General features: G+C 40.1%; 1 protein-coding gene and 2 non-coding genes across 3 annotated transcripts in view; 2 read left to right on the forward strand and 1 right to left on the reverse strand.

Moving 5' to 3' along the window:
* The window catches only part of m1ap (meiosis 1 associated protein), an 89,006-nt gene that overhangs the window by 26,725 nt on the left and 37,253 nt on the right, over positions 1–25,028 (reverse strand). Inside the window, exons 2-4 of the mRNA XM_075450880.1 lie at positions 9,044–9,307; positions 8,707–8,904; positions 3,544–3,709 (exon numbers count right to left, since the gene is read on the reverse strand). Of these exons, the coding sequence (XP_075306995.1) occupies positions 3,544–3,709; positions 8,707–8,904; positions 9,044–9,307 (628 nt within the window). The remainder of the gene's footprint in view (positions 1–3,543; positions 3,710–8,706; positions 8,905–9,043; positions 9,308–25,028) is intronic.
* On the forward strand, positions 5,187–5,258 carry trnaa-ugc (transfer RNA alanine (anticodon UGC)). Its single transcript has one exon. It is a non-coding gene; the product is annotated as a tRNA-Ala (tRNA).
* On the forward strand, positions 8,186–8,257 carry trnaa-ugc (transfer RNA alanine (anticodon UGC)). Its single transcript has one exon. It is a non-coding gene; the product is annotated as a tRNA-Ala (tRNA).

The raw sequence follows: 25,028 nt of genomic DNA on the forward strand, positions 1-25,028 counted from the left end.
ATTATTTCAAACGTGATATCCACCATGAAACTTTGTGATGGCAAAATAGTGCCTCAGATACATACATGCATTCTTCACCATTTACAAGTATGGTTTATGTCATTTGAATAGAAAAACAATGCAATCTAATTTCCTGCCATCAATCTAAACCACTGAAATGAATAGCTCTCGTCTCTGGCTATCCCAAAGGAACTTTTCATACAGTGTGGGACAGCTTGTTGACTGTTTCTCCAAACAGCTTCCCTGTTCAGGCATCCCAAAACCACTGGTGCCATAATCATCCCCGTCTCTGTTTCCCTCTGCTCCTCCCACTGTGTGAACCATTTCTGTTTCTTCTCCCTGCTGCTCTACTGTACAATCACAGAACAGAGCTGTCAGATTCAGCGATACACTGGTGAAGGTTTAACAAAAACAGGATTCTTCCCTGGACATTGGCCCTCAGACACTCCACATGTTTCCTGGCCCCAATAGGTCATTTCTACACCTAAAACCATACTCTAACTTTGACTTGTCGACATCTGATGTCGACCCCAAAATGTAGTTTGAACTCTTTGAAAGCAGGGTACCTCTCAAGAGTAATTACCAGCCAAAAGGTTTTAAAAATGTCTTCCAAGCCATCTTTATTCTACACAGAATCTGTGACTATATATCAGTTGGTTGGCTTTTTGCACATCCCACGATAGTGCAAAAGAAAATATGGTTACCCCACCCACTTCCTGTGTTGTACTGCACTCGATGGAACGGCTCTCGCCCTTTTTCGCTCTCACACACACACACACACACACACACACACACACACACACACACACACGCACACACACACACACACACACACACAACTGAAATAAATAATGTACTGTTTAAATGATCCCCCTGATGCCTGACTATTCCCAGAATCAATACTGTGTCCACCACATTTTAGTGAAGTGGCACTGGTGTGTGAAATACTCGTTACCTTTCACAACCAAATGTGGATAAATGACAAAGGAAATGGGAAGGAAGGCCTATCAAAACATAAAAATCTCCCTGGACACTGGAATTCGCGAGCAGCTGCACATGTATCTTTGTGAGTTACAGCACGACAGCATGTGTCGGCTCAGTGAAGACCGTTTCATACTGTACTTCGACCTGTGTGTTTAGTGCACGGGCCTGAACTGGCTTTCAAACCTATTGAAATCTTTTTTTGACCACCCAATGAGTATGAGCAAAAGTCATGTACAGTAAGTGAGACATTTAAACATCTTTATATCCGATTTAAGTCTGTTTCAGTTTCCAGCCGAACAACCTCTAAACTCAGTGTTGCTCTTGGATGCAGGTCTGGCCCCATTCCATTTTATTTGCTGGCTGATTCGCATAAAACTTCAGCCAAAATGTTCGAGGTTTGAGTAATTTCACAGAGTATTCATCATACATTTGAGACTCTTATCTTTGTATCAAAAGCCTGAGTGATCCCACGCGTTAGAAGACAATCCTGTAGTTGTTATAACCTGATTGGTATGGCAGAACTTATCTACTGTGTAACGCTGTTGTGCGATTCTTCGTGTTTCCAAGCCCCGGGGGCCAGATACATAAACTGTTGTTTCATGACTAAAACTGTGTGCACATGCAAAGGCAAAAATGTGCATATGCATTCTTATTGCTGGATTCATAAAGCCATGTGTTTCAGAGCACAGTGTCATAGTCACAGTTTCATAAATCTCAGTAATCGCTACACTATACGCATGTGCAGAAGCCTGATTTCCAAGAATGATTACAAAGACAGCATCGGGGCAACGGCTGGATGACTCTAAATGCCTGATTTATCCTGTGCAGTATACAGCCTTCTGTTGAGATGATCCGGAAGCGGATAATGTACCGACAGAGCACGGTATTTTGACTGTTTTCTTAAACATCCTTTGGAAACCTAAAGCATTCCATGAGTCAGTCTTATGCGGGTAAATCCAAACAACTATTATATTTTTTATTATTATTTGTATAACCTCATGAACAAGGTCTTTCACAGCTATTAGGCACGACCATGACATGTGGTTGTTTATCTATTGCGCAAAGAATTAGGACATGATTTATTCCTAAAGCAGAAAAAATTATGTCAATGTAAAAGTGTCTGTTCTGTTTTCTGTAAAGAAAAAAAAAAATCCACTTCATCATATCAGAGACGTATTATGGAAAAAAAACGAGAAAAAAAACAAAACAAACAAGCCTGGTATTTGTGTGTATAGGAAGAGGTCAATAGCATGGTATTTATGTGCGTTTGCACCATTTAAACAACTGGCCTCAGAAGTTAAAACATTGTCCGGGAAATTCCGTGGTTACAGAAAGCACAGGGCGATGCACTTATCGACGTACAATCCTCTCACACAGCAGACATAAACGCACCCATTTTATCTGTAACACCAGCACAGAACAGGCAGCGTACACTTCGAGCCATCCAAACAGTAGCAGAGCCACCAACACGTGTATGGAGACGTTATGGCAGCAACAACCATGTTATCTCAGCCGTGGACAGAATCCCATCCAATAAAGCAGCTTAATGAGGGAAATCGGTGGTCTTGTAGCAGGGCTGCGAGAGACCATCATGTCATGACACTTCTGAGACATCAGCAATCCCAGCGGCAGCACTCCAGGAAAAGGGGTGTAGTTCCCTCTCAAACTCAATCATTATCTATCGCATCCACAGTTCCTCTCCAATCACGTCTGAGTAACATTTCAAGTTTATTTGACTGGGTTGAAACAGCTGTAGGAGGCTCTCATATTGACCTATGAATAGAATTTGTATTTCAGGTGCCGCTGTGGGAAAAGTTTCATGACGATTTCTGAAGATTTCTTTATATACATTTTTTATTTATTTTTTTTAAAGTCACCAAATGCCTATAAAACGTGCTCGTCCGTGTTGCTTTTGCAATTATACAGGTGCTAAATACCTCTGTTGTCACTCCACACCACCATCAACTCTAATGGGGAGAACTGGCACGAAGCAATTACATTTTCCTTGAGACATTAGGGAAAAAGCTGCAGAGAGAAGACGAGGAAAACAAGTTTGCAGGCAGCGTTACGCAACTGAAAAAAATGTGTGAGGAAAGGAAAATCCCAACATCATTAGAATAATGGTTCCAACATTACATAAACGTCTGAAAAAATAAACTTCCAGTCGACTCCACTGACAGATAACTGTTTATCACGAGCGAAGAAACATTTCAGATGGTGATTAAATGTCTCTCTTCTCCCTCTGCCTGCTCTCAGTACTCTTTCTTCCTTGTATATATATTTTCTGGGTTTCTTTCTCACTCTCTGCTTCACTCCTTTCCCCATCCAAATTGCGCTCTAAACTTATTCCGACCACATCGCTCGAACCGCCGTGTAATTACAAAACTATCACATGTGATTATGAAAACGGGCTCTCGTGGAGGACTGACAAATGTTTGGACTGCAGCAAAGGTCTATAAACTGTGATATGTGCATGGACTGTTGAGGTCAGACATACTGAAAACAGTATACATGCTCTGATCTGGGGTCTTTCCGTGTGTGCGTTTTTATCTTCAGTACCTTCGGTCTGAGAGGCTTCAGGTGAGGGAGTGTCTTGTCCCCAGTCACCTGCGCCACAGATCTGTACAACCAGGAGGCGCCTCAGTGACACCAGGTCAGCATCTTTGAGCCCTGTCTCCAGCTGACGAACAATGCCGCGCCCTGGCTGGCACGTCACCACGGTAACCTACAGAGAGAGCAAGGGAGGAGGAAGGGTTTGAGTAACGAAGGAGACAAAAAATATTTTGAATGAACTCTAATTTGAAAAACAGCTGACGCCTGTAGGAAGAGCACGTGAATAATTAAACAAACAAAAAAAAGGCACAAAGAAAACAAACGGATGTGGAGAGAGAAGCCTCAGAGTATCATTTTCACTGCTAAATAATTGTTGAGGCCCCTCTCTCAGGCAAAAAAGATGAACGAGGAGCACGAATGTGTGCACTTCATGATGCATTAGCTTTTGGAATGTGAGGCATGCAGCGTTGGCCAAATAGAAAAATTGACCTCAAATTGGAAGAAGACAAAAAGTCAGCAGTCATAATAACTGAGAATCCCTCTCTGGAAGCTAAGAGCTTTATAGATAAAGTCCGTGAGGAGGAATCCTTGCAATTGAAACCAGTGTCCTGCAACCAATGTCTGCCTATTGTCCTTTGTTCGAATGGTTGTGTTCTTTCACCAACAAACATCATCATCGTCCTCAGCTGTGTTGTTATTATTAAGCCACTTTGATGTTCCTCACCACAACTCTTTCCTAAAAGCTTTTCTCTCTTCAAATGTTCCAGCTTGCTTTATAAAAGACTGGACCCTGATATGAACAGAATACTTGTCAAACAACAAAGCCTTTTTTGTTAGTGACTGTTTTGTTTGTGATGTACTGCAGCGAAGTGACACGCAGTACATTTAACAGCCACTAAACCGAATGCGTGATGTCAGACCCGGTGCTCCAGTGGCCATAAGGTTCATTCCAAGTGGCACGTCTTAGATTGTAATGACCCAACGCCACACTTAGGTACACTAGCTATATCTTAATGTGGGCAAAACCTAATGGCACTAGCACCCAAGTCAAGTCAGTTAAATTCAAGAATAATATATTCCTCCCTGAAGGAAAACTATATTGCTGCAGTATAAACCATTATTAAAGACATGCTATTGTTATAGATGCATAGAAATAAAAATCCCCATGAATGGAGTGTTGTTTTCGTAACTTGGCAGCAACTTAGCTTGGCTTGATGACAGCACACTCCTTCAATCCGCCATTATCAAGGAAAGAAATGGGTTCAACTCCCTCCTCCTTTTTCTCTGTTTCGTTCCTGCTCTGCATCATAGACATCTCAACGTCGACTCATCTGGATTTGGGGTATTATTCCGGCCATTACTTGGGCTTTGGAAAGCTCACTCAGCTCATTCCACATGCACACAATTTTTCCGTTGCCATGGATACACATACAGCTGCATGGGGGTTTGGTGGATTGCGCCTCACAGCAAGGGGGTTCCTGGTTGGGGTTTTCCTGAGTGAAATGTGCATGTGCGGATACTTTTTGGGTACATCCATATGATACTAAATTGAGCCTAGGAGTGAGTGTGAGAGTGCGCGGTTGTTCGTTTCTGTGATGGACGGGCGACCTGTCCAGGGTGTAGCCTGTCTTTCGCCCAATAGCACAGAAGGGGATGTAGCTCAGTGGTAGAGCGCGTGCTTTGCATGTATGAGGTCCTGGGTTCAATCCCCAGCATCTCCAGGAGTTTTGACACCATGATTCAGAAATACACCTCATTGTTGTAGCTACACTGACCTCTTCAACTCTTTCAACCATTTTCAAACAAACTAAAATACAATGAAGAATATCTACAAAAGTAACCAGAGTTGTGGAAATTTGCCGGCGCAGTTGTGGATGTCTCTGCGTCAAAGAAGTGACAGAACATACATAGCCAAGAGTTTGCAGCACAGAATTCAAGCATTTGATTGTTAATTAGGGATTTTCCAACCTCGGCGGAGCAGTACATTTGCACAGTTACAATGCTGCATCGTGTTAAGCTGCTTTAAAACCCCAAAGGAGAGAAGAAGTTACACTGGGCAGCACTCTTGCATTAAACTGCTGGAACCATGTTATGCTGACGTTATTGTGATAGGTAATATAGAGGAGAACAGCAGAGACCAGAAGGGAGGAATTAAAAAAAACAGTGTTTTTTTTTATTGGATGTCTGGGCACACGTCAGATATCACAAACTTAATCGTCGTTCTTTAACCACGGGAACTGCGTTATCTGCGTGTGTCTCAGGATTTAACGGGAAAAAAAGCAAGTACTAAAAAAAAAAGTGCACGTGTCGTGTAATATCTGCCTTGCAAAATATCAACAAGGTTCCTCTGAAAAACATTTATTTGGTTTCTCTAGTATGTAGAACCAGGTTTGCGGCTTAACTTTGACCTTCTGTCTGCAGCCTCAAGGAACACAGTGAGTTCAACTAATGAGTCAACGAGTGCTCCAACTCTTAGGGAAGCTTGAGAATCATCACATGTCTGATTCTCAAACTTCTTTCCTAGCTAAGGATCTACGGCCTTATTCGCTCAATCAGATTTCTGGGTTTCTCCAGCTGATAAAGACCTCGAAGCTGCAGTGTGCTATTCTTCATTTCACTTCCCTACACTTAATTTCACGAATCATGAGACTCAAAGATTCACACCTCCCCTGCATTGTGAATGAAAGACCACGTGGACACATTTTAATATTTAGATGTCTGTAAATAAAGATTACAGTAAGAATGTTTTTAATGATCCATCATTTTTCAGTAACAAACAGTTTTTGCAGTATATAGTAAAGATAGCATCTTTAGGTAAGCAGGAAAAGCCAGACACTGGAAAGACAGTGAATTAGTTTCCTGAGGCATTCATATGGCTAATGGCAGGAAAAAAGATACTCATGTCAGGTTGATGTGGAGCACACCATTAAATTACATTAATAGTATCAGTGAATGATGATTATAACAGGATTACTGATGTGCTCTGCTCTCTGCTTCCGACTGAGATGCCAAAAGTAGAATCTGCTGCTGAACCCTGTCGCACATCATCAGGAAGAAAATACGCATGAATGCTTGAATCATGTAAATGGACAAAAACACGCATTGTATTACTGGACCAGCAACACATGCACAGGGCTGCAGTGTCAGTGCCTTGTGTCGCTCTGTCTGCCAATGCGGCTATTCATATCTGCTGCTGTTGGGAACAGTGGGTCTCAGTGTGATTATCTGTTCTGAGCCTCCTAAAAACAGCTGACTGGATCTGAGAAATCCTTATCAATAGCCCACAGTATGCAGCCCAGGAAACACGGTGTTCAAGTTTAACGAAAGGGGACGAGTGGAACATCTCTTAGCTGGCTTTCCAGCATCTGAATTCAACCAAATTAGATACTTTCATCAGTAGCCCTTTGTAGCCTTGTTTCCCGAAACTGTCTTCTGCTCAAACAATAAATATCAAATTTGAGGCGCTCGAGTTTTGAGCTCGGGAATATAGCATGAATAGGAAATTAGTGGTTCAGTGCAAAGTGCTTCATCCAAGAGATAGCTCTGATCCTTTTAACAAAGTCAACAATATCATTTCCTTCTAATGAAAGAAGATGCCGTTTCCCAGTGTCCTCAACAAAACTTCCACAGAAAACCCGTTTAAAGATTTTGTAAACCGCAACTGTCAGTCTAAAGCCTGATTTATGGTCGGTGACGCAAGACGCAACGCAAGCCCTTGCGCGGTTGCAAGCCCCCCCTTGCGTGCTTGCGTGTGTCACCTCAATTTTCTAAACTTCACGCAAGACGCAAGCGCAAACCACTATCTACATCACATCCGGCGGCGTGTTCATCTTCCGGTTTCATCCCCTAATAAAAGACCGCTGTTTTCAAACGCCAAGGTAGAAAGCGAAGAAGAAGAAGAAGAAGAAGAAGAATCATGAATCCACTCGAAGAGAGACTTGCCGAAGAGGTCCTGGCGGTGAATTTCCTTTCATCGTAGTAGGCTTGTCATTGAAAAAACCCGCTGCTCCACCTACTGTCCTGGCGGTGAATCGCCACGCAGCACACGCAACCGCCGACAAAGCAAAATGAAGCATAAACGTCTCGAGCCATTAACGCAAGCGCAAGACGCAAGCGCAAGGGCAGTTAAAACAGGTATAAATCAGCCTTTACAAGTAAAAGAAAACTAGCAAAACTTTTCTGATGTCCATTTCACAACTCTTTAGATTCAGAGGAGTGGGGCCCATTTGCCGCTTTTGAAATGCGCATAAGCTTGTTTTAAGTGGACTTTTGAAGAGTCCTCAGCCCCTAAAATGAACAGTTTCAAAAAGCTGCCTAATACATTGAGTTGGATGTGAGGAGAGCTGATTTAACTGGTGTAAGTGGAACCTCTTCTCTACATTAGCATAACATACAAAGCTTTAAAATCAGAGGGGTTCTGTTGTTGCTGAGCAGACACTTCTTCATAATATTCAAAAGAATGCAAGAGAAAGAAACAGCCAAATATTTGAAAGAAATGACTTGATCTTCAGAGTTTATGCGAAGCTGGTAAAATGGTGGCTGTGTTTTGTCATTATATAATTCTATGTTAATATTATATATGATAGACAACAGGATTACATACAAAATGCAGAGCACCATGTCAATAGCCGCCCAACACCCATCAGTAGGGGATGTAGCTCAGTGGTAGAGCGCATGCTTTGCATGTATGAGGTCCTGGGTTCAATCCCCAGCATCTCCAGATGTTTTGACACCAAAGATGCAGAAATACCACAGGTTTGGAGGTCCTCTGCGTTATGTGAGTATTAACTTAAAGAAATGCAGGCTATGTGTTTGTGATTGAAGCACAAATGCTTTGGATATATAGCATCAACAGGCAGGGTTCAGATGTGATAACAATAAACAGCTGTTGCTCCCAAAGAGGGAGTGTAGATGATCTTTTGTTTCCCCTGGTCTCATAAAACGTTTGTTTTGCTAACTGGCCCCACTGTTTATCTGATGAATTGAAGCTAGACAAATGTCAAGCTTTTTTCCAAAGTGCGGAGACTTCTCAAATGGCTCCAAGTAACAAACCAATGCCAACTGTTGTTTGAGTTGCCACTATAACCATCAGCATAATGGTTTTCAGTCAGTGTAAGTGGACCTCTCTGCATTAGTGCTGGTTCTTTTTCTAATTTGTCTTGAGCTCACCTCCACAGATGCATTGTTGCAGGCCTGGTTGCCAGCACTAGTGTGTCTGATGTATTGTTTAAACTGCTGCAAACTGTCCAGCACTGCCTGTCTGAGCAGATCTCCTGCCCTGGTGGTTCCCCTGATACAACCTCCACCTGGAATGGACCTCAGCTCTTCAACACAGGAATGTAGCCTGGCCAAGTTACCACGAACTTGCTAAAAACAGAAACATTCCAAGTGAGAAAAAGGGATAGAATGGAAATAAAAAGTGCATGACAGAACGCAAGATGACAATAGAAAATAAATAATGTGGTTTCTATTGCTTTTGAACATTTTTTATCTTTACTTATCTTACCACAAATGGCAGTAGACACTCCTGCTGCCTGCTGACAGCATACAGGCTGAGTAGTGGTATCCTACAGGGTCCATCCAGACTACAGGCCAGGGATAGGAAGTTCTCCAGAGCATCACAAAGCACCGTACAAGTCTCTGCCCACCAGGGTGGCAATGCCTCCACAACCAGGACCCTGGCCGGTTGCCGTGGGAATGAAGATGACCAAAAAACCAAACTGCCAGAACTGCAGGACCCCACTGGCCTCTTTCTGTTGTCCATGGACACCTAAAAACAATTAAAAATTAAAACCTAATGACACAAAGAATCCCTGATACACATAAAGACAAAAGCAATTTACTACAAAAAGCACTTTTCATGACAAACCCGGATGCTATAACCATAATCAAGCTTGGCATGCAACATATGATTTGTAGTCCTGATCATCAGGAAATCAACCTCAAGTTAAATTCCTTTAATTAATTCATGTCTTTTTTTTTATTTTTATGTTTTTGCAGTTTCTCAAAGATCATGACATGAAAAAAGATTAATCTATGTGTCAGTGATGCATCACAGTGCATGTGGCAGAGGTTTGGTGAGGAAAATCCCCATGACGTAGTCAATCACTTCATCTGAAACCCTGTGGTTTGGGAATGTATAGAGTATCTGTGTGAAACTACCTTTTTATGTCCGATTGACACCTTATTAGCAGTGGAAAGTCCCCTATTTAGTAATATATAGATTTTTTTTTTCATATTCTGACTCACAGCTAGTCAGTTAGTTGTTGTATTTCCATATCTGACTGAGCAAGAACAGAGAAGCCCACAGTGATTATTGTTCAGTAATTACAAAGCCATTGTACAAGTCTTGGTAGCAAGTTTTTGAAAGTTGCTTTGAGGATCAATTCAAAGGAATAGACTGAAAACATAGAGGAAATGTGATTCAGTGCGCAATAGTCAGTAATATTAGTCAGTCCACAACAACAACAAAAAGGTTTAATCACAAAATAAACTGGTTATTTGATATGAGGTTTTGCTCATTTTGGATCTTTTTGTTGCTGTAATTTGAATAAATCTGGGGAAATCATCGTTCATCTTGCCTTTGACATTTTACACTACATAAACTCTGACAAACTCTGTTGCCACACTGACTCCAAAACTCTCAGAGGATAATTTAGTTGACAGATGTTCTTGTGAATTTGAGTGATGAATACAATTTCAGATATGTGTCATCGTGACACATAAAAACAGAGGTAGATGTAAGACCACATCCTGTTGAAGAAACTCGAAAGCTTAGGCAGCGATTATCTGGACAGCAAACCATTGTCAGAACTTATCATTCTGAGTCAAAGGCTGAGATCCGAGAATGTGTGATTCAGCTGCCCCGAGTCTCGCCTCACCAGCCAGATCAAACATCTTTCACCTCCACACCTTGCCCTTGCATCATCTCTTTGACTTTTCTCTGAACATAGATTGGTAAACGCAATCAGATTCAATCCAGCAGTGAATGCAGCCTCTGTTTGGCACACCTGTATTGGTTTGATGTCTGTTCAAGTGAATTCTATTTGCTGGCATCAATATAGCTCACAAACATCATATACAATCGAATTGTGCATCACATTACAGTAAAACATGTCTCTTTTTGTGCTATGTGTTTGTTTTAAACCATGAGACTGCAAAAAAATTAAGATTTAAATGACAATATACCTAAAATCAAAATTCAAATTAGAATAAGTTGACACTAAATTATGTGAACCCAATTAGAATCAGATCAGACCAGGTTATTCAAAGTTGTCATTGACAGTAACTGAGTGTGCGACCTTAATGCCAACTTTAGCTAACTCTTACCTTTGCTAGGTTAAATGCCTCTTCCTTAAATTGTTTCTGATGAAAAATATTAATGCTAAAAGCAGTGATACTAAAAAAGTAATTTTTCAGAAAATGGGAAGAAAAGGATTTTAGCAACAAAACAACAATATTTAGCTGTTTATTTAAATCTAAAAGCTCCCTAGCTAGCACGCTAACGTTAGCTGGCGCTGACAGTAAGCTAACTTGTAAATGAAAAAAGGTCTCAAGTGCTTGCAGCCAACGTAGACGCCTCATCGCGTGCTTGAACGTATCAGCGTCGCCGCCATATTGGCTGGGTCTCCTCACTCGAGGAGACACCGCATGACAAAATAAAAAATACCCACAATTCATTATTCCTATAAAGCTGGTCTCGTGGCCAAATCAAGACTCATATTTATTTTCATTATCAATTTTTTTCTAAAACCAGCTGTGCTCTGGTTTTTGCTTCTCAGATTTGAAAATCAGCTGCCTTAAATTACATAATATTTAGTAAGTGGTTGTAAAATCTGTAAAAGGCACGTTGGTCCAAACTGTAGTAATGTTACAAAAAAGGCATAGAAATGGGGAGAATGCTAAGGTTCATTTTCCCCTTTGTTTTATGTAGCGCAGTGTTTGGATGACGTCAACCTGTGATGTAACAATATGATTGCCAATCCATGTACAGTATGTCTAAGCAACTGCAACATACAGCAAAGCTGCCTAGAAAAAAAATCTCTTATTTAATGGGACTGGGCCCTTCTACCTACACTGTTCGAACATGTTAAAGTTGTATAATATCCTTTTTTTTTGTGACAGTTTCACATAGTCTAAAACGTAAGCATGTTTGCAAAGGAAAATATAGGCATGTAACATTTTTGGATTCTTGAAAATGTATTAATTTCTCAGTGTTTCTTAATGTGGGGAATTTTCATAAAATGCTAAATATAGGCATATTCCAATTTTAAAAAGGCAAAGATAGACAATATTTTTTTAAGCCAAGAAAATGGGATATTTTACAAAACTTGAGCCTTTATCGTGAAAGTAGCAACATTTATTAGCCACTGTACATTCTGGAGTAAGCGTGTGCTGCCCTATTTCACTTTTTTTGTACGACATAAATGGCAACAAATTGATAGAATTAAAAGCAAGGCAGATGTTAATGAAAATAAAAAATACCCCATGTCTAAATTCTTAAAATTTTATCTAAAAACCTCTGCATCTGTTCCAGGCTGCTTCCGTGTGTTTATTTCCTTTCATCATTTTTAAATGTATGGAGAAAAAGATCAATGAGAACCCAAGTGCAGGGACAGACTGAAAGAATGATATGGAACTTTGTTTTGTTGGTGGGCTCATAGTCAGGGCTTGTGTTTATGTGGAAAGGCCTTCCAAGCTACTGTACTACAATCAAGCATTGAATGCAACCAGGACTGGAAAACTGAATCCCATTTTTTTTGGTGAATGTGTGTTCTCTCTCTCTCTCTCTCTCTCTCTCTCTCTCTCTCTCTCTCTCTCTCTCTCTCTCTCTCTCTCTCTCTCTCTCTCTCTCTTTCTCTTACACACACACACTCACACACACGTACACTAGGTGGGATAAGATAAGATAAGATGTTTATTCGTCCCACAAGGGCCAAATCCGTGTGGTGGTAGTACCAACAAATACCTAGACTGCATGAACACACAATCTATGCCACATGCTGCTATGTGTGAGTGTATAAAATTGTCGTGAAGAAATGTGTAATGTGCACATCTGTTTTGGGAGATAAGTTGGGTTGTATATGTTTTTCTGTGACAGAAAAAGTAACTTCTGCCAACTTTCTGCACCTTGCGAAATCAATTTCTGTTAAATTTTCACCCGGTGGTGGTGCTGATTTGAAAGTGCACTGTGAATGTGTGAGTACATCCTTCATGTTTGTGACGACGGCTTCTGAAAGGCTTTGGCAATTCTCCCTCATGTGCCCTTCGCTTGATTTCTTCCATTTATTTTTCTCCTTTAAAATCCTCATCTCGTCACCACACACCTGCTCCCCATGAGTTTTTCTTTTCATTCACCCTCCCCCCTCTGGTCTCTACCTGTCTGTCTGTGCTCTATTTTATCTTTTATATATTGTGCATGTGATTCCACCATGCAGATCTTTACTGACACAGACATGGAGCATTCATTAGATGCTTTGATATGAATGACGTTTAATCATTCTTAAACACAGTATATATGAACACATACATATGAATGTGATGCATTCTTAAAATAGTTGCAACAAACACACTTCTTGTTAAAAAGGAGCTTTACAAGAGTGGACTAATCTGGCATGTTTTTAAAAAAAATTATTTTGGTGAAACCTTTACCCATAACCCATTTACCAACAACTTTATTGCTTATTTTCTGCTCTAGTTGATCTTTTCACTCTATTGAGACTCTTCAAATCTTAATTCTGATTCTTTTGTAGTAATTAAAAAATACATTAATATTAAGTCTGTTGTGTTAAGTTTGCTTCTGCCTTGAAATGTTTACGTTATTGTTCCAGGGAAAGAGGGCTATGAAATTAGAAAATCCCTTCTGTATATCCTGCTAGTTTTAACCAAAATAGATCAGGAAGAAGTCGACAACTTTTTTGATGAATTTTCGACAAAACTGTGTCATATCTCATGTGGTTTTAATTCCTCTTCCTGCCGTTATTTAGGGAATTGTTTCCTCAGTCCAACTCAGTATTAGTTTCAATAATAATAAACTTACGAGAAACCAAATTTGAAGTCTATTCCTTTCCAGTCCTTGTGCAAAGAAGCTGCCCATAGCACTGTATGTATCATAAAAACAAAAGGGGCACAAATTCTCTTATCTGTATCTTGACAAGAAGGTAAATGATAGTTTTCCTTTGATAATGCCAAACTATATTTTCATTTTTCAATTGTGAAATACATTTTTGCATACAGAGAGAGAGAAAAAACAAACTAATAAACAACATTTATTTTACATTTACTTTAAACAACGTTTACATCATTAGTACAGCTCGTCTAATGAACTACCAGAGACGTTTGCTTAACATTTTAGTTATGTTGAAACAAGATTCCAATCCGAAATGCAAAGAGAGGAGAAGGAAGTAATCCCAGTTCTGAATTGCATCATAGAGCAGGAACACTGATGGCAGAGAACAAATACAGAGAAAATGACTGAGCTAAAGCACTGAGGGCATTTATTCTCAGGAAAAAGTGTAAATGACTTAATCCTGTTTTTTTCAATTCTGCTGTAAAATGCAGCTTTATAAAGTTATGAATTAAATGTCATCTCTAGCAGCAGCTCTGAAGACAATCTCAACAAACTTTTAAAGTCATTCAATCTGTTTCTTAATTTTATTTGTCATTGGCTTTAATTTAGTGGAACAAATAAGGACAAATGATGCTGTTCTTTTATTCGCATGAGACCCATTTCTAACCCAATCAAATCCTGGTGTTACATCGGATGTGTTTGGGTCGTGATGTAATAATAAGTATTATGGGAACCGCAGTTCTAGAAAGTGTGTGTGTGTGTGCATTTTCTGCTTAGAGAATGCAAAGCATTAATTCTTTGAGCGTCTGCACTAATCTGGGTGGGAAGATGAGTTCACTGGAATGCTTTTTGTACATGTTTGTGGAGCACAAAGCTTAGCCTGTTTACTGCGGCTTTGCTCTGTGTTTTACTGCTACCACAGATTGTAGTGGAAAGCAGAATTGAAGTGGTGGTCAGCTGACAAATTTACTGCTCTTAACTTGATGGACATGCTTTACATAACCTCTTTTTTTTTTTTTTTTTTTTTTAATTTAACGATATCAGTGGAAGGAGGTGGTGTTCTGTCAGTGTAGATCTAAATCAGCTCAGATGTAAACCGAATTAACTATTATTAACAAGACTTTATGTTATCACTAGACCTAGTCTCCTCATACTTCTATCTTTTTGAGTGAAACTACTACTCCGTTGGCTACAAGTGTCAACATATTTCCTTGAACTTTACTGAAGAAATGACTGAGGTCAGTGAGCACTAATGCCAGATTTTGTAGGTCAGGAACTGCTGCCCTAACCCTAATCCACCCTAATTAACTGGAGTTAATTGTCCAGTTCTCCACCTGCTTATTCAGCATGTAACCGGATCCCTTCAAGTACTGCCAAATGTAATTATCCATTACATGTCAATCACCAATCTAATTTGCTCTTTAAAATCTGGAGACTCTCCCCCCTTTAATGAGATAATGGACAAACAACAGCCTGGAAGCTTTTTTTTTTCTTTCGCAATAGATATGCATGAAAAGGGTGATTCTACTATTTTCCAATATATGACAGCAACAAGAGGATTGTTACCTTCTATTCCATACCACGGCCTCATCTGAAGGTTTGCCGCCAGTGTCATCTTTGCTGAGCTGGGAATTCATCGCATCTCTGGCCTCATTTGAATGGCTTTAGTCACAGCTTTGGGGAAAAAAAATTGCAAAAGGAACAGATGGACTACCAAACAAAGGAGGCTCCTGATAGTCCTGTGACTGCAGCTTCATCAATAAGTCAGTGTTTATAATGTACAGCAGGAACACGGGTCTCTGGAGATAAACTCGAACACGGATGATCCAACTTTGATGGAACATAAATATCTCCCAGGCTTATGGTGTGAGCTGCATGACGTCATTCTGGTCAGGTCATCCTCCATCTTTCTCAGAGCGGCATTAATATGTGAATTATATCCTCGGGACTTGTTTCATCACTAAAAAGGGAATTGGATAGCTTTTAAGCTGACAGCTGGTGTAATTTCATAATCACCTTGGTCTGATATGATTCCTCTAACAGCCCAGTGGTACATATAACAACTTGACCCTGGAATGCGTTGACTTTTGGGTAAATAACAAGTGGAAAGTAACTGAAATTGAAGCAAAAATTTTCTCGTCGGAAAATTTAAAAAATCTATTATTTGCATGCTGAAGATATAACTTGTCATTTTTTTGTAAAGTCCCACCAGCATTGCGTCGAACATCTGCCCTATCTCGTGCTCTATGATATCTGCGATTGATGGAGTCTTTTTTAGATCACATCCTGAGTTACTGAGGTCAGCCCTGGCTCGTCACAAAGCATCCTATCCAGTGAAAACACCCGTTTTTTTTTTTTAAAGAAAATACGTTCAAAGGCTCGATTTCACCTCAGATTTTTTTCATGCGAACAAATGGTCACAATCAATGTCGGATTCATTAGTAGTGGATGTAGGAAACAATGTACACAGGTCTTCTTTGTGTTCCATATTGCCACATGTGTGATAGTGAGATGTTAGGAAACATCCCCCCCGGACAGTATAGACAGTATGGCTCTGTACAGTAAGAGCAACAGCATTGCATGGTCTCATCGGATCAGCCGATGTGACTTGTTACTGTCCAACAATTCCCCCTGTTGTTGCTCTTAACTCTCTGTTCCACATTCAGAAAAAGAACACGGTGCATCAGAGACTAAAGATTGAGCCCGTTTTTTTTTTTACTCCGGATTATCCCTTTAAGGCATGAACAAGTCACCGACAGAAATGAATATAAAATAGAGTGTGCATTCAATTGGTGTACAAAAAGGTGTGTGTGGTTGGTACTACACTCACTAGGTCACAAGGCTTGGGAGGTATTGGAAAAAAAAGACACCTTATTTCCTTATTGTGAATATCTGTTGAATATCCAATATCAAACCAACTTCACCACGGTCTTCAGCGGCAGGTGCAGCAGCAACATTTCCGGAAAGGTACTGGCTTGATTAAATTCATTCTGGACTCTATATCCGACCACATGAAGACCTCGGGACACTTCGGTTTGGCTTTAGGGACCCTCTACTCACTACCACTTTAGTGTTATGTTGTTTGGAGCTGTAGAAGAGGTATAAAAATAGCGTTTTGTAGCGGCGATACGATATGCCCTCATCACTTCCAGGCTAATGACTTTTGGCTAAAAACGGTCAAATCGAAATTCTCAAAACACATCCGAATGACATGATTTTGATGTCAACTCAACGTATGTACTCCCAACATCCCGTAAATTGATCTAAAGTGCATTTTACTCCGGATTATCCCTTTAAAGACAGAAGATTGTTTCCATTTCCTTTTCAAGGGTCCTTCTGCAACCTGCTGACCAGTTGCAGATAATAACATGAAATCAGTAAATTGATGGGTATATTGATCAGTTCCAGGCTTTTGGTTTATTAACATGTCCTGGGGTGGGTTAAGGCAGCTAATAAAAATTGTATGTAGCTCATGTTCAGTTATTCTGAATACATTTTCTTTTTGCTATCATTTGTATATATTAAGGCCCGGTCACACATCCCTCCACGGGCATATCGCGGCCGAATCACGGCCAAAAATTTCTGCCCGTGAAGCAGACGCTGTGGAAAATGTGCAAAATTGGCTTACCCGCGATTTACCTGTGGTATGCCCGCGGAACAGACGCCGGCGACTGTTCCGCGTCCTTATCGCGGGTGAAGCGCGGCGGTACCGCGGCCTACCACGGGTATAATAAAGCAGCCGAACCGGGCTGTAGAAATCATAAATTATGGAAGGCCCTTGGATCTTCATTACGGAGCTCCACCATGAGACGATCGTACAGCCCCAGCTCAGGTCTCCTGCCAATCCAGTCGCGCACCCAGATGTTCCGGACCACCATCCTCCTCCTCCTTCGTCTTCTTCGGTCAATGAGGAGCTGATGGATCTGTAACACTTGGTTCTGATGCTGCTGGAGCAGCAAGACGAGGTCATTACTGTGACGGGGATCCATGTTCACCCCTTGACGTCTGGAGCACAACTGACGAATGCTCGGCAAATCGCGGAGAAAGGCGTTTGTCCGTGCTTACACGCGGTACACACGCTAATGCACGTGATAACAACGCGGTACAGACGCGGAACAAACGTGTTATGACCGTGCTCCACCCGCGATTACCCGCTGATCCTACCGCGTGTAACCACGTCTTAACCGCGGCCGTAGCACGTCCCAGCACGTTCGTTCCGCGTCTGTACCGCGTCTTTACCGCGTGTGTACAACGTGTACCGCCCGCGATTACCCGCGGTCTAAAGTTTTGGGCAGCCCAAAACTTTTTCGCGCGGCCAACCGCGTGTGAATTTCTTACCGCGTGTAACGACGGGTGAAGTACGGCTGTATCGCGTCTCAATCGCGACCTCAAAGCGTCCAACAGCGTCTGCTTCACGGGCAGACAGTTTTGGCCGTGATTCGGCCGCGATATGCCCGTGGAGGACATGTGTGACCGGGCCTTTAAGTAAAGGATAGACAAAGGACTTGAACACATCATGGTAGCGATGTCACTGCTCTCCCCCTGTGTTTCTACCAGCACACTGACATCCTCCAGGCAGTATAATGTCCATTTATGAGGTCTATTCATTTATATACAGGGCCTAGAATCATGTGGGAGAGGTCAGGGGTTCATAGGTGCTGGTTATCATGGATCTTGTTCTAGTGTTTATCTTAATTTAAAGATTCATGTCAAATCATAGTATATGTTTGCATACTGTCTAATTCATAACACTTCCAAGGCATCTGATCGGTTCATAGGACTGCATCCTGACATAGCTGTGACAATAACATTGGGCCTCATGCAAGAACATTTTCGTATTTTTATTCTAAATTTCTCTCAATTTTTTCGTAAGAAGGTCTCGTACGAACACGCCACATCAGATTCAACAAATGCTCTTAACTTCGGAAAAAGTGTGTAAACGACCTGCGTAAATGATGAATCACACCTGTGCGTATCTAAGTTCACGTGCACGAGGATAGTAGATTTGCATACTCCACGCCCAAAATGATACCATATAAGGCTGTGCTTCCTCTCTGGGTGTTTTGATGCGTATATATGTCTCGTGCTCCAATTATGATTGGTAGTCCACCCACGGCATGAAAGTCCCTCTTAATTTTGTACTTGTTGGACAGCGGTTTATGGGAATCTGATGTACCACGGGTGATAAACTGATGACAGTTTTGATGACCAAGGGGAGCACGGCTCACATAGGACTGGGACACACCCGATCTGTCTCCAATCTCGCTCTGAAAGGTTCCAGTGGCCAAAAATCCAAGGGTGGTGAGGACCTGGACGTGTGGTGGAATTGGGTTTGACCGGCGTGTTTTTCTCTGGAGTCGTGGCTCTAGCAAGCTGCATATTTGTAGCAGCACAGTCCTTGGGAATCTTAATCGCGATGTCAGCCATTCGTCTGTCTCCACACGATCTCTTCCAAGAGCCTGACGTACTAAGGCATCCAAAAGTAGCAAGACAGCCGCTGGTTACGCTTCCCGTTATATACAGAACCTTCAATTAGTGCACAATTTAAGTCAAACAGAATAATGTCAGCACCATTATGGGGTATAATGTATATTTATTTATGTTTTCTTCAAAGTAATTAAATATACAATCCAATAGTCAAGCAAACGTGATTTGAATAACAGCGGACTATTTTACGAAACTCCTACGACAGGTCTGGATCACTCGTAAATTCTGTTCGTATCTGAAAGAAAACGTAAAATACGAAAAGATTGGTGAATGCGCAAATTCTCTTAAATCACTCGTACGGACAATTTAAGAACAAATCTGTGCGTACGAACAGTTCTTGCATGAGGCCCATTGTTTCTAGTATGCAGTTTTCAGGGTAATAAGATGACAAACTTCACTGGTATAAAATTCACTCCTTATGGAAACGAGGCCAATTTTTCAGAGATAAATGGGGATTTTCAAATGCATGAAGTCATTACCTCAGACTGATGTAGAGTAGTTCAGTTTTGAAGCAGAATAAAAATTGTTTTCCAATTGCATCCACTTAAAAACAGCAGATGTTTTAAGATGAACATGAACGCTTGCTAACTTCAGAAGGAAAAGCAAGAACAGCTAATTGGAGAGAAGCTGCAGCCAGCCATACAACCATTGCACCAAACTGGTGGAAAAATAGGAGACTGTGGTGAACGACAAGCTCCCCATCTATTAAAGTTGCAGGCAGGTTGAACAGCATGAAAGAAATATGTTCAATGCCACAGTAAAACATTAAAAGAACCTGTCAAATTTTCACAAATTGATAAAAAAAATATAAAAGAAAAAAAATCAACATAATGCATACCAGAAACCCTGTTGAATAAAAAGGGAGACTGACAAGCTACCACAGAGCAAACCACATGCAACATTCTCACACAACTTTGCTCTCTGGCTGTGCTTTGAAAAGGGAATTTGAAATTTTGGGGGAGCTGCTCCTCCTGTCCTACAAAGATAACTTGAAGCAAAAGAAAATGCAATTTAAAATTACATGGGGTTCCTTTAACCTACCACCAGTCTCCTCCAGGCTCCTGATGTGTTCCTAAAATAATTTTTGCAGCCGACAATTCTCCATGGCCATGTTCTGAAGGTTTTGAAGCAGAGTAGCATCTTTTTCCACCATCTACCACCCACCTGAATAAACTAATTTAATGACTCAACTGCTGGCACAGCCACATGTTGCTCTTATACATATCAAATTTAATATCCTATAATAATTCCAATATATTTTATATCAAAAATGTTAAATTTGAAGCTTACAGATGCATTACATGAAAACTTAAATTATTGCTGTCAGGTCTGTTAGTTTTGGTTATGTTTTTAGGTCCTGTTTAGTTTTTAGTTTTTCCATGTTTTACAGTCTGGTCATGTTTTAGGTTTCTGTCATTTCTTAGTTTTGTTAAGTTTCAAGTTCCTGTTTAGTTTTTGCCATGTTTCTTTTGCCCTGCCATCACCTTCACTCACATCACCTATGTTTTTCCCCACAGCTCCATCCACCCACCAATCACTCCCTCCGTTTTGTTTAATCATAGTCATGTTTTTTTTTTTTTTTTTCATAGTTTAGTTTTTGTAATCTGGCTCAGCCGTGCTTTTTGTTGCTCCTCAAAATAAATCAAGTTTGGGTTTTTTTGGAAATATCTGCATCTGTGTCCTAACTTCTCCACATACACCACCAAACGTGACATTTGCATTATAGAAATGTCAATAACGGCAAAGATTTTCTGAGGTTCTCAACTTGTTACAGGTAATTTTGCAATTCTACTTATTAGCTTTTCTTTCTCTTCATCCTTTCTTTTCGCTGACTTTGTTTTAATTATATACCATGCTGCTGCTGTGCACAAATCTACATTTGTGTTACGCCCAGCAGGGTGGCTTACAGTGATTGGAGATATGGGGATGAGTCATCTTCAGCAGGATCATTACCCATTCCTTCCATCGTCCCTTGATCCCTCACAGCCAGCCCAATACTTCCATTTCAATCCCTATCCTCCGCACCTTCCCTTGGCTCTTAAGTGCTCCTCTGAAACAAGGTGCTCTGACAATTCTTCTGGCATGACAGGCTTTCACCCTAATCCTCAGACCTGTTGTCATGGAAATTGGGCTCTCCAAATAGCAGCCTTCACATTCAGCCCCCCTCACGTGAAACATGAATGATGAATTTGAGTTTTTTTTTGTGTCACAGTATAAATGTGAGGGTGGTCAGCAGATGGATTTTTGCAGTTAATCACTCTGTCGTTTCTTCATAAGGTGAAAATGGAAATGGACTAAAAAGCAGAAGAAAAGAATTCAGTGAATGGAGAGTTAAAAAAAGATTTCTCAATGCAGCATTGAATTCATTGCATTCACTCACATGGCTTGTGAGTTTGCCTAATTGCTTTGGGCTCGAAATGGCTAAATCCACAAAGAAAAACTAGGTTAGGCGCTTCAAAATAGACAGAGCTGACAGCCTTCTTTTCATTGGGCCAGCTGTAATGACTAGCAGATAACTGATTCTGCTGATTTCTTCTTTCAAAATTCTCTGCCCACGGTGCACCAGATTCACTTTTCTTATTATCCTCTGTTCATTAATCTTGTCATTAATTTTATTCATTCTGTTGTAATTATTCATTTTTATTTACATTTAATACAGTCAATCCTCTCTCCCACTTAATACATTTGTCTTTGTCTGGAGCACAAATTTAAGCTTGTGACCACAGTAAGCATTAAACCAACAAAGCATCAGCATTTTGGCTTTATTTTGATACACATATAGTATACACAAACAATTTATTTAAGTAACACCAAGACAAAACTTTAGTTTAAAATGAGAACGATTTAACATTTAAAATCTATTGTTTAAATGTAAATTTAATGATTTAATCTTTAAAATTAATTTAAAACTGAATAAAACATTTTTTGGAGCCTTGAAAATGTACTAATTCTACAATTGGTGATCAAGCATACCATTTGATGTAATGCAAAATTTTGATATGTTACAATCTTGAAAGGTCGATGTAGGAATATTGACTTTGTAGCCCAAAAAGTGTAATAATTCTACTATCTGCTACAGTTTGTGTCATCTAGCATAGTTATTACACATTCTGTAGTGAGACGGCATTGGAAGAAGCTTAAGGAAACTATGTGCAGTGGAAACGGTTCGGTGAATAGATTATGATGCAAAAACTCCACCAATGCACACAGGGCTCTTGCCAGAACTTTTTCAAGGGCACACATTCTAATATTAGTTGTTAAAGTCTTAGTTTCCATTGTCAGTGTTCTCTGTGACCAGGCTTTTCACCATGTTAATTTAGTCAGTTTGTTTATCTTTTTACGAGGTTTGACTGGTTTGACTTAATTCCATCACCTTGTTTTCCCATCTTCCTTTTTTTTTCCTTTTTTTGCAGGTAAAATATATATATTTATACATTTGAGTAGAAATTAAGCTTTTGTGTCTCAGTCTGGCCTGGTAGCATTATCATGTGTGGCTGTTTGTGGTTTTAGATTAACTGACATATTTCAGGCTGCTTTTTCAAGAGGACTGATGACTGAGCAAACCGAGCTTTAATTAAATGTTTTGTACAATCGGGCTCAGTCTAAAAAAATAAAAACTCTTTGTTCTATGATAAAAGCTTCCATCTGTTCAGTAACACTAAAATATACGTTTACATTACCTAGAAATGTAATATCACCCCACCAAACTTTGCAGTTCAGTGAGCTGTTGTTAGATTGATGTTAAATTCATTGCCTACTGACAAAGGAAGGCTACGGGAGCGTTTTTAAATGCTTTTTTTTTCTTTTTTGGCACTCAAATGCTCAACACCATTTGTGAAAATGTCCCCTATTCTTTTGATTAGGGCAGTCAAAATTAGTTGCAACAAGATGATTTCATCTCATTTCAAACAGAACTCGCACGTGATCAATATGAGGCATCAGTCATGAGTACCTTTGGCAGTCACTAATTTGAATTACACTGTTTATCATCACAATGCTTGTTTATCTCACTAACCTTTGCTGTTCAAATTAATGTTCCACTTTTTATGTTAATTTTCCTTTTAATTAGCAGTGGACGAACTGCTTCTTAATGGATACATTAAATAGAACAGTCTTCACTGTTAATCAAGCGTTGAGAGGTTAATTAGGTCTGTTACCACGGAAACCAAAAATGAATGGATCAAATCACTTGACTGGACAGAGCTGCAGACATGAATGGAGTTATAATAACGCTCTGTGTCATAATTACAGAAATATGAAAATGTGTGTGTCCAATAAACAGGATAAGGCTACTTTTGAACTTTGTCTGCCCTCTTTTCTCTGTGATGTGAAGTAAAAACCAGAAAGGGATGCCAGCAGTTATATTCTCCATCATCAGGTAAATTGAGCTCTAAAGGTCAGCGTTCCGCAGCCTGTGACCCAGGTCTGCAGCAGGACCGCTTCTCGCAGGTCACTGCAGCAGTTGTTACTGTAAAAATGAAATGTGCAAATGGCAAAATTAAGTAGAATATTCTGAACATTGCGTCGACAAAAAGCAACAAAATCAACATCTTGTTCTGCGTTTCTTTTTCTGTCAATATTTTACCGACGGCCATTTATCATCTTCCTTCCCTAATGAGTGAAGCTATTTTCCAACGAACTCCATCCTCCCAGATGCCGCTCAAATCCCAATGCAGTTGTGTGTTGTCGCCGCTGTCATCTGATGTTGTTTTCATGTGCATAGCCTTTGATATTTGTCGAGTAGAGACAGAGTTCTTGTCCCTTTTCAATGAGCTCTGTGTGCTTCACGGGAAGCTCATCCCTCTTGAAGATGGTAGAGCAATCATATGACACGCGTGTGAGGACACTGAGAACTGTTTGATGCCAAAAAGAGACTCTGTGCAATTTTATTCAGACGTCTGTTTACAACTTAAAAACAAACAAACCACCAACTCAACTGTTACTTGATCAAATCAGGGAAGGAAATAATCATGGTTTGCTGCATATTCTAAATATGAACTTCTCAACTTGGTTGATTAAATTATATCAGTCAGATTTTCTTATCTGCAAAGAATTAGCAAGTATTTGTTAAATAAGTACAAAATTCAAGAGGAACTTGTACCGTATTTTCCATGTTCAAATTTTGCCCTTGTGTCTTGTCTTCAGTGCGCTCACAATAGATCCATAATCTTAAGAGATCGCACAAAACATGAGGTTTGATATACCTTTCACTGTAGTAGGCAAGACTCTGATTAAAGCTCAACTAATGGAACTTTAATCTCGCAAAATACAATTTTCTCTCATTGTGTGCCGTGCGATTGCTCTGCTTTTGAATAATAAGCCTCCACTTGAGTTAGCAATTTGATTTTCTTAAACCATTTCTCAACATAAGAAATTTGCACTTCAAATGTGTGCATCTGATGCTGAACAGTGTTGCGTGACTGATAAAACAAACTTTCTTTGTAGGGCACGGTGAGCTGATTTGAAAGGATTCACTCAAGTGTTTCTGTCAGCAAAATCTGAATGATTCTTTGTCTGCTAACTTTAACTTAAGCATTAGCCACCACGAGCTACTGGTCAAACCCTTATTTTGTTTTTCTTAAGCCAGGATTGATCATATTTGGGGAATAATACTTGAAACTAGATTAAACAAAATTAAGCATCTTTGAGGCAGGATACCTCTTTATTTATGGAATAATTAAAAAATTGAAAACTGATAGCAAGAAAAGACTCTGGCCAATAACACTTTTTTTTATTTTTATTTTTTTAGGAAAAATCTCTTGATTTACTGTTTCATGAAAGAAGTCTAAAGCTTTTTGGATCTGAGACTATTGGAGCCAGAGATATTTTGGAGCTCACACCTTGTGGCCATTAGTGGTATACATTTGAATCTAAAATGGCTTCATAACTGATAACTGTGGCCATTTTTGGTCAAACCAGACCAATTGGGCTGAAA

The sequence above is a fragment of the Odontesthes bonariensis genome, chromosome 19 (assembly GCF_027942865.1).
Source record: "Odontesthes bonariensis isolate fOdoBon6 chromosome 19, fOdoBon6.hap1, whole genome shotgun sequence".
NCBI lineage: Eukaryota > Metazoa > Chordata > Actinopteri > Atheriniformes > Atherinopsidae > Odontesthes > Odontesthes bonariensis.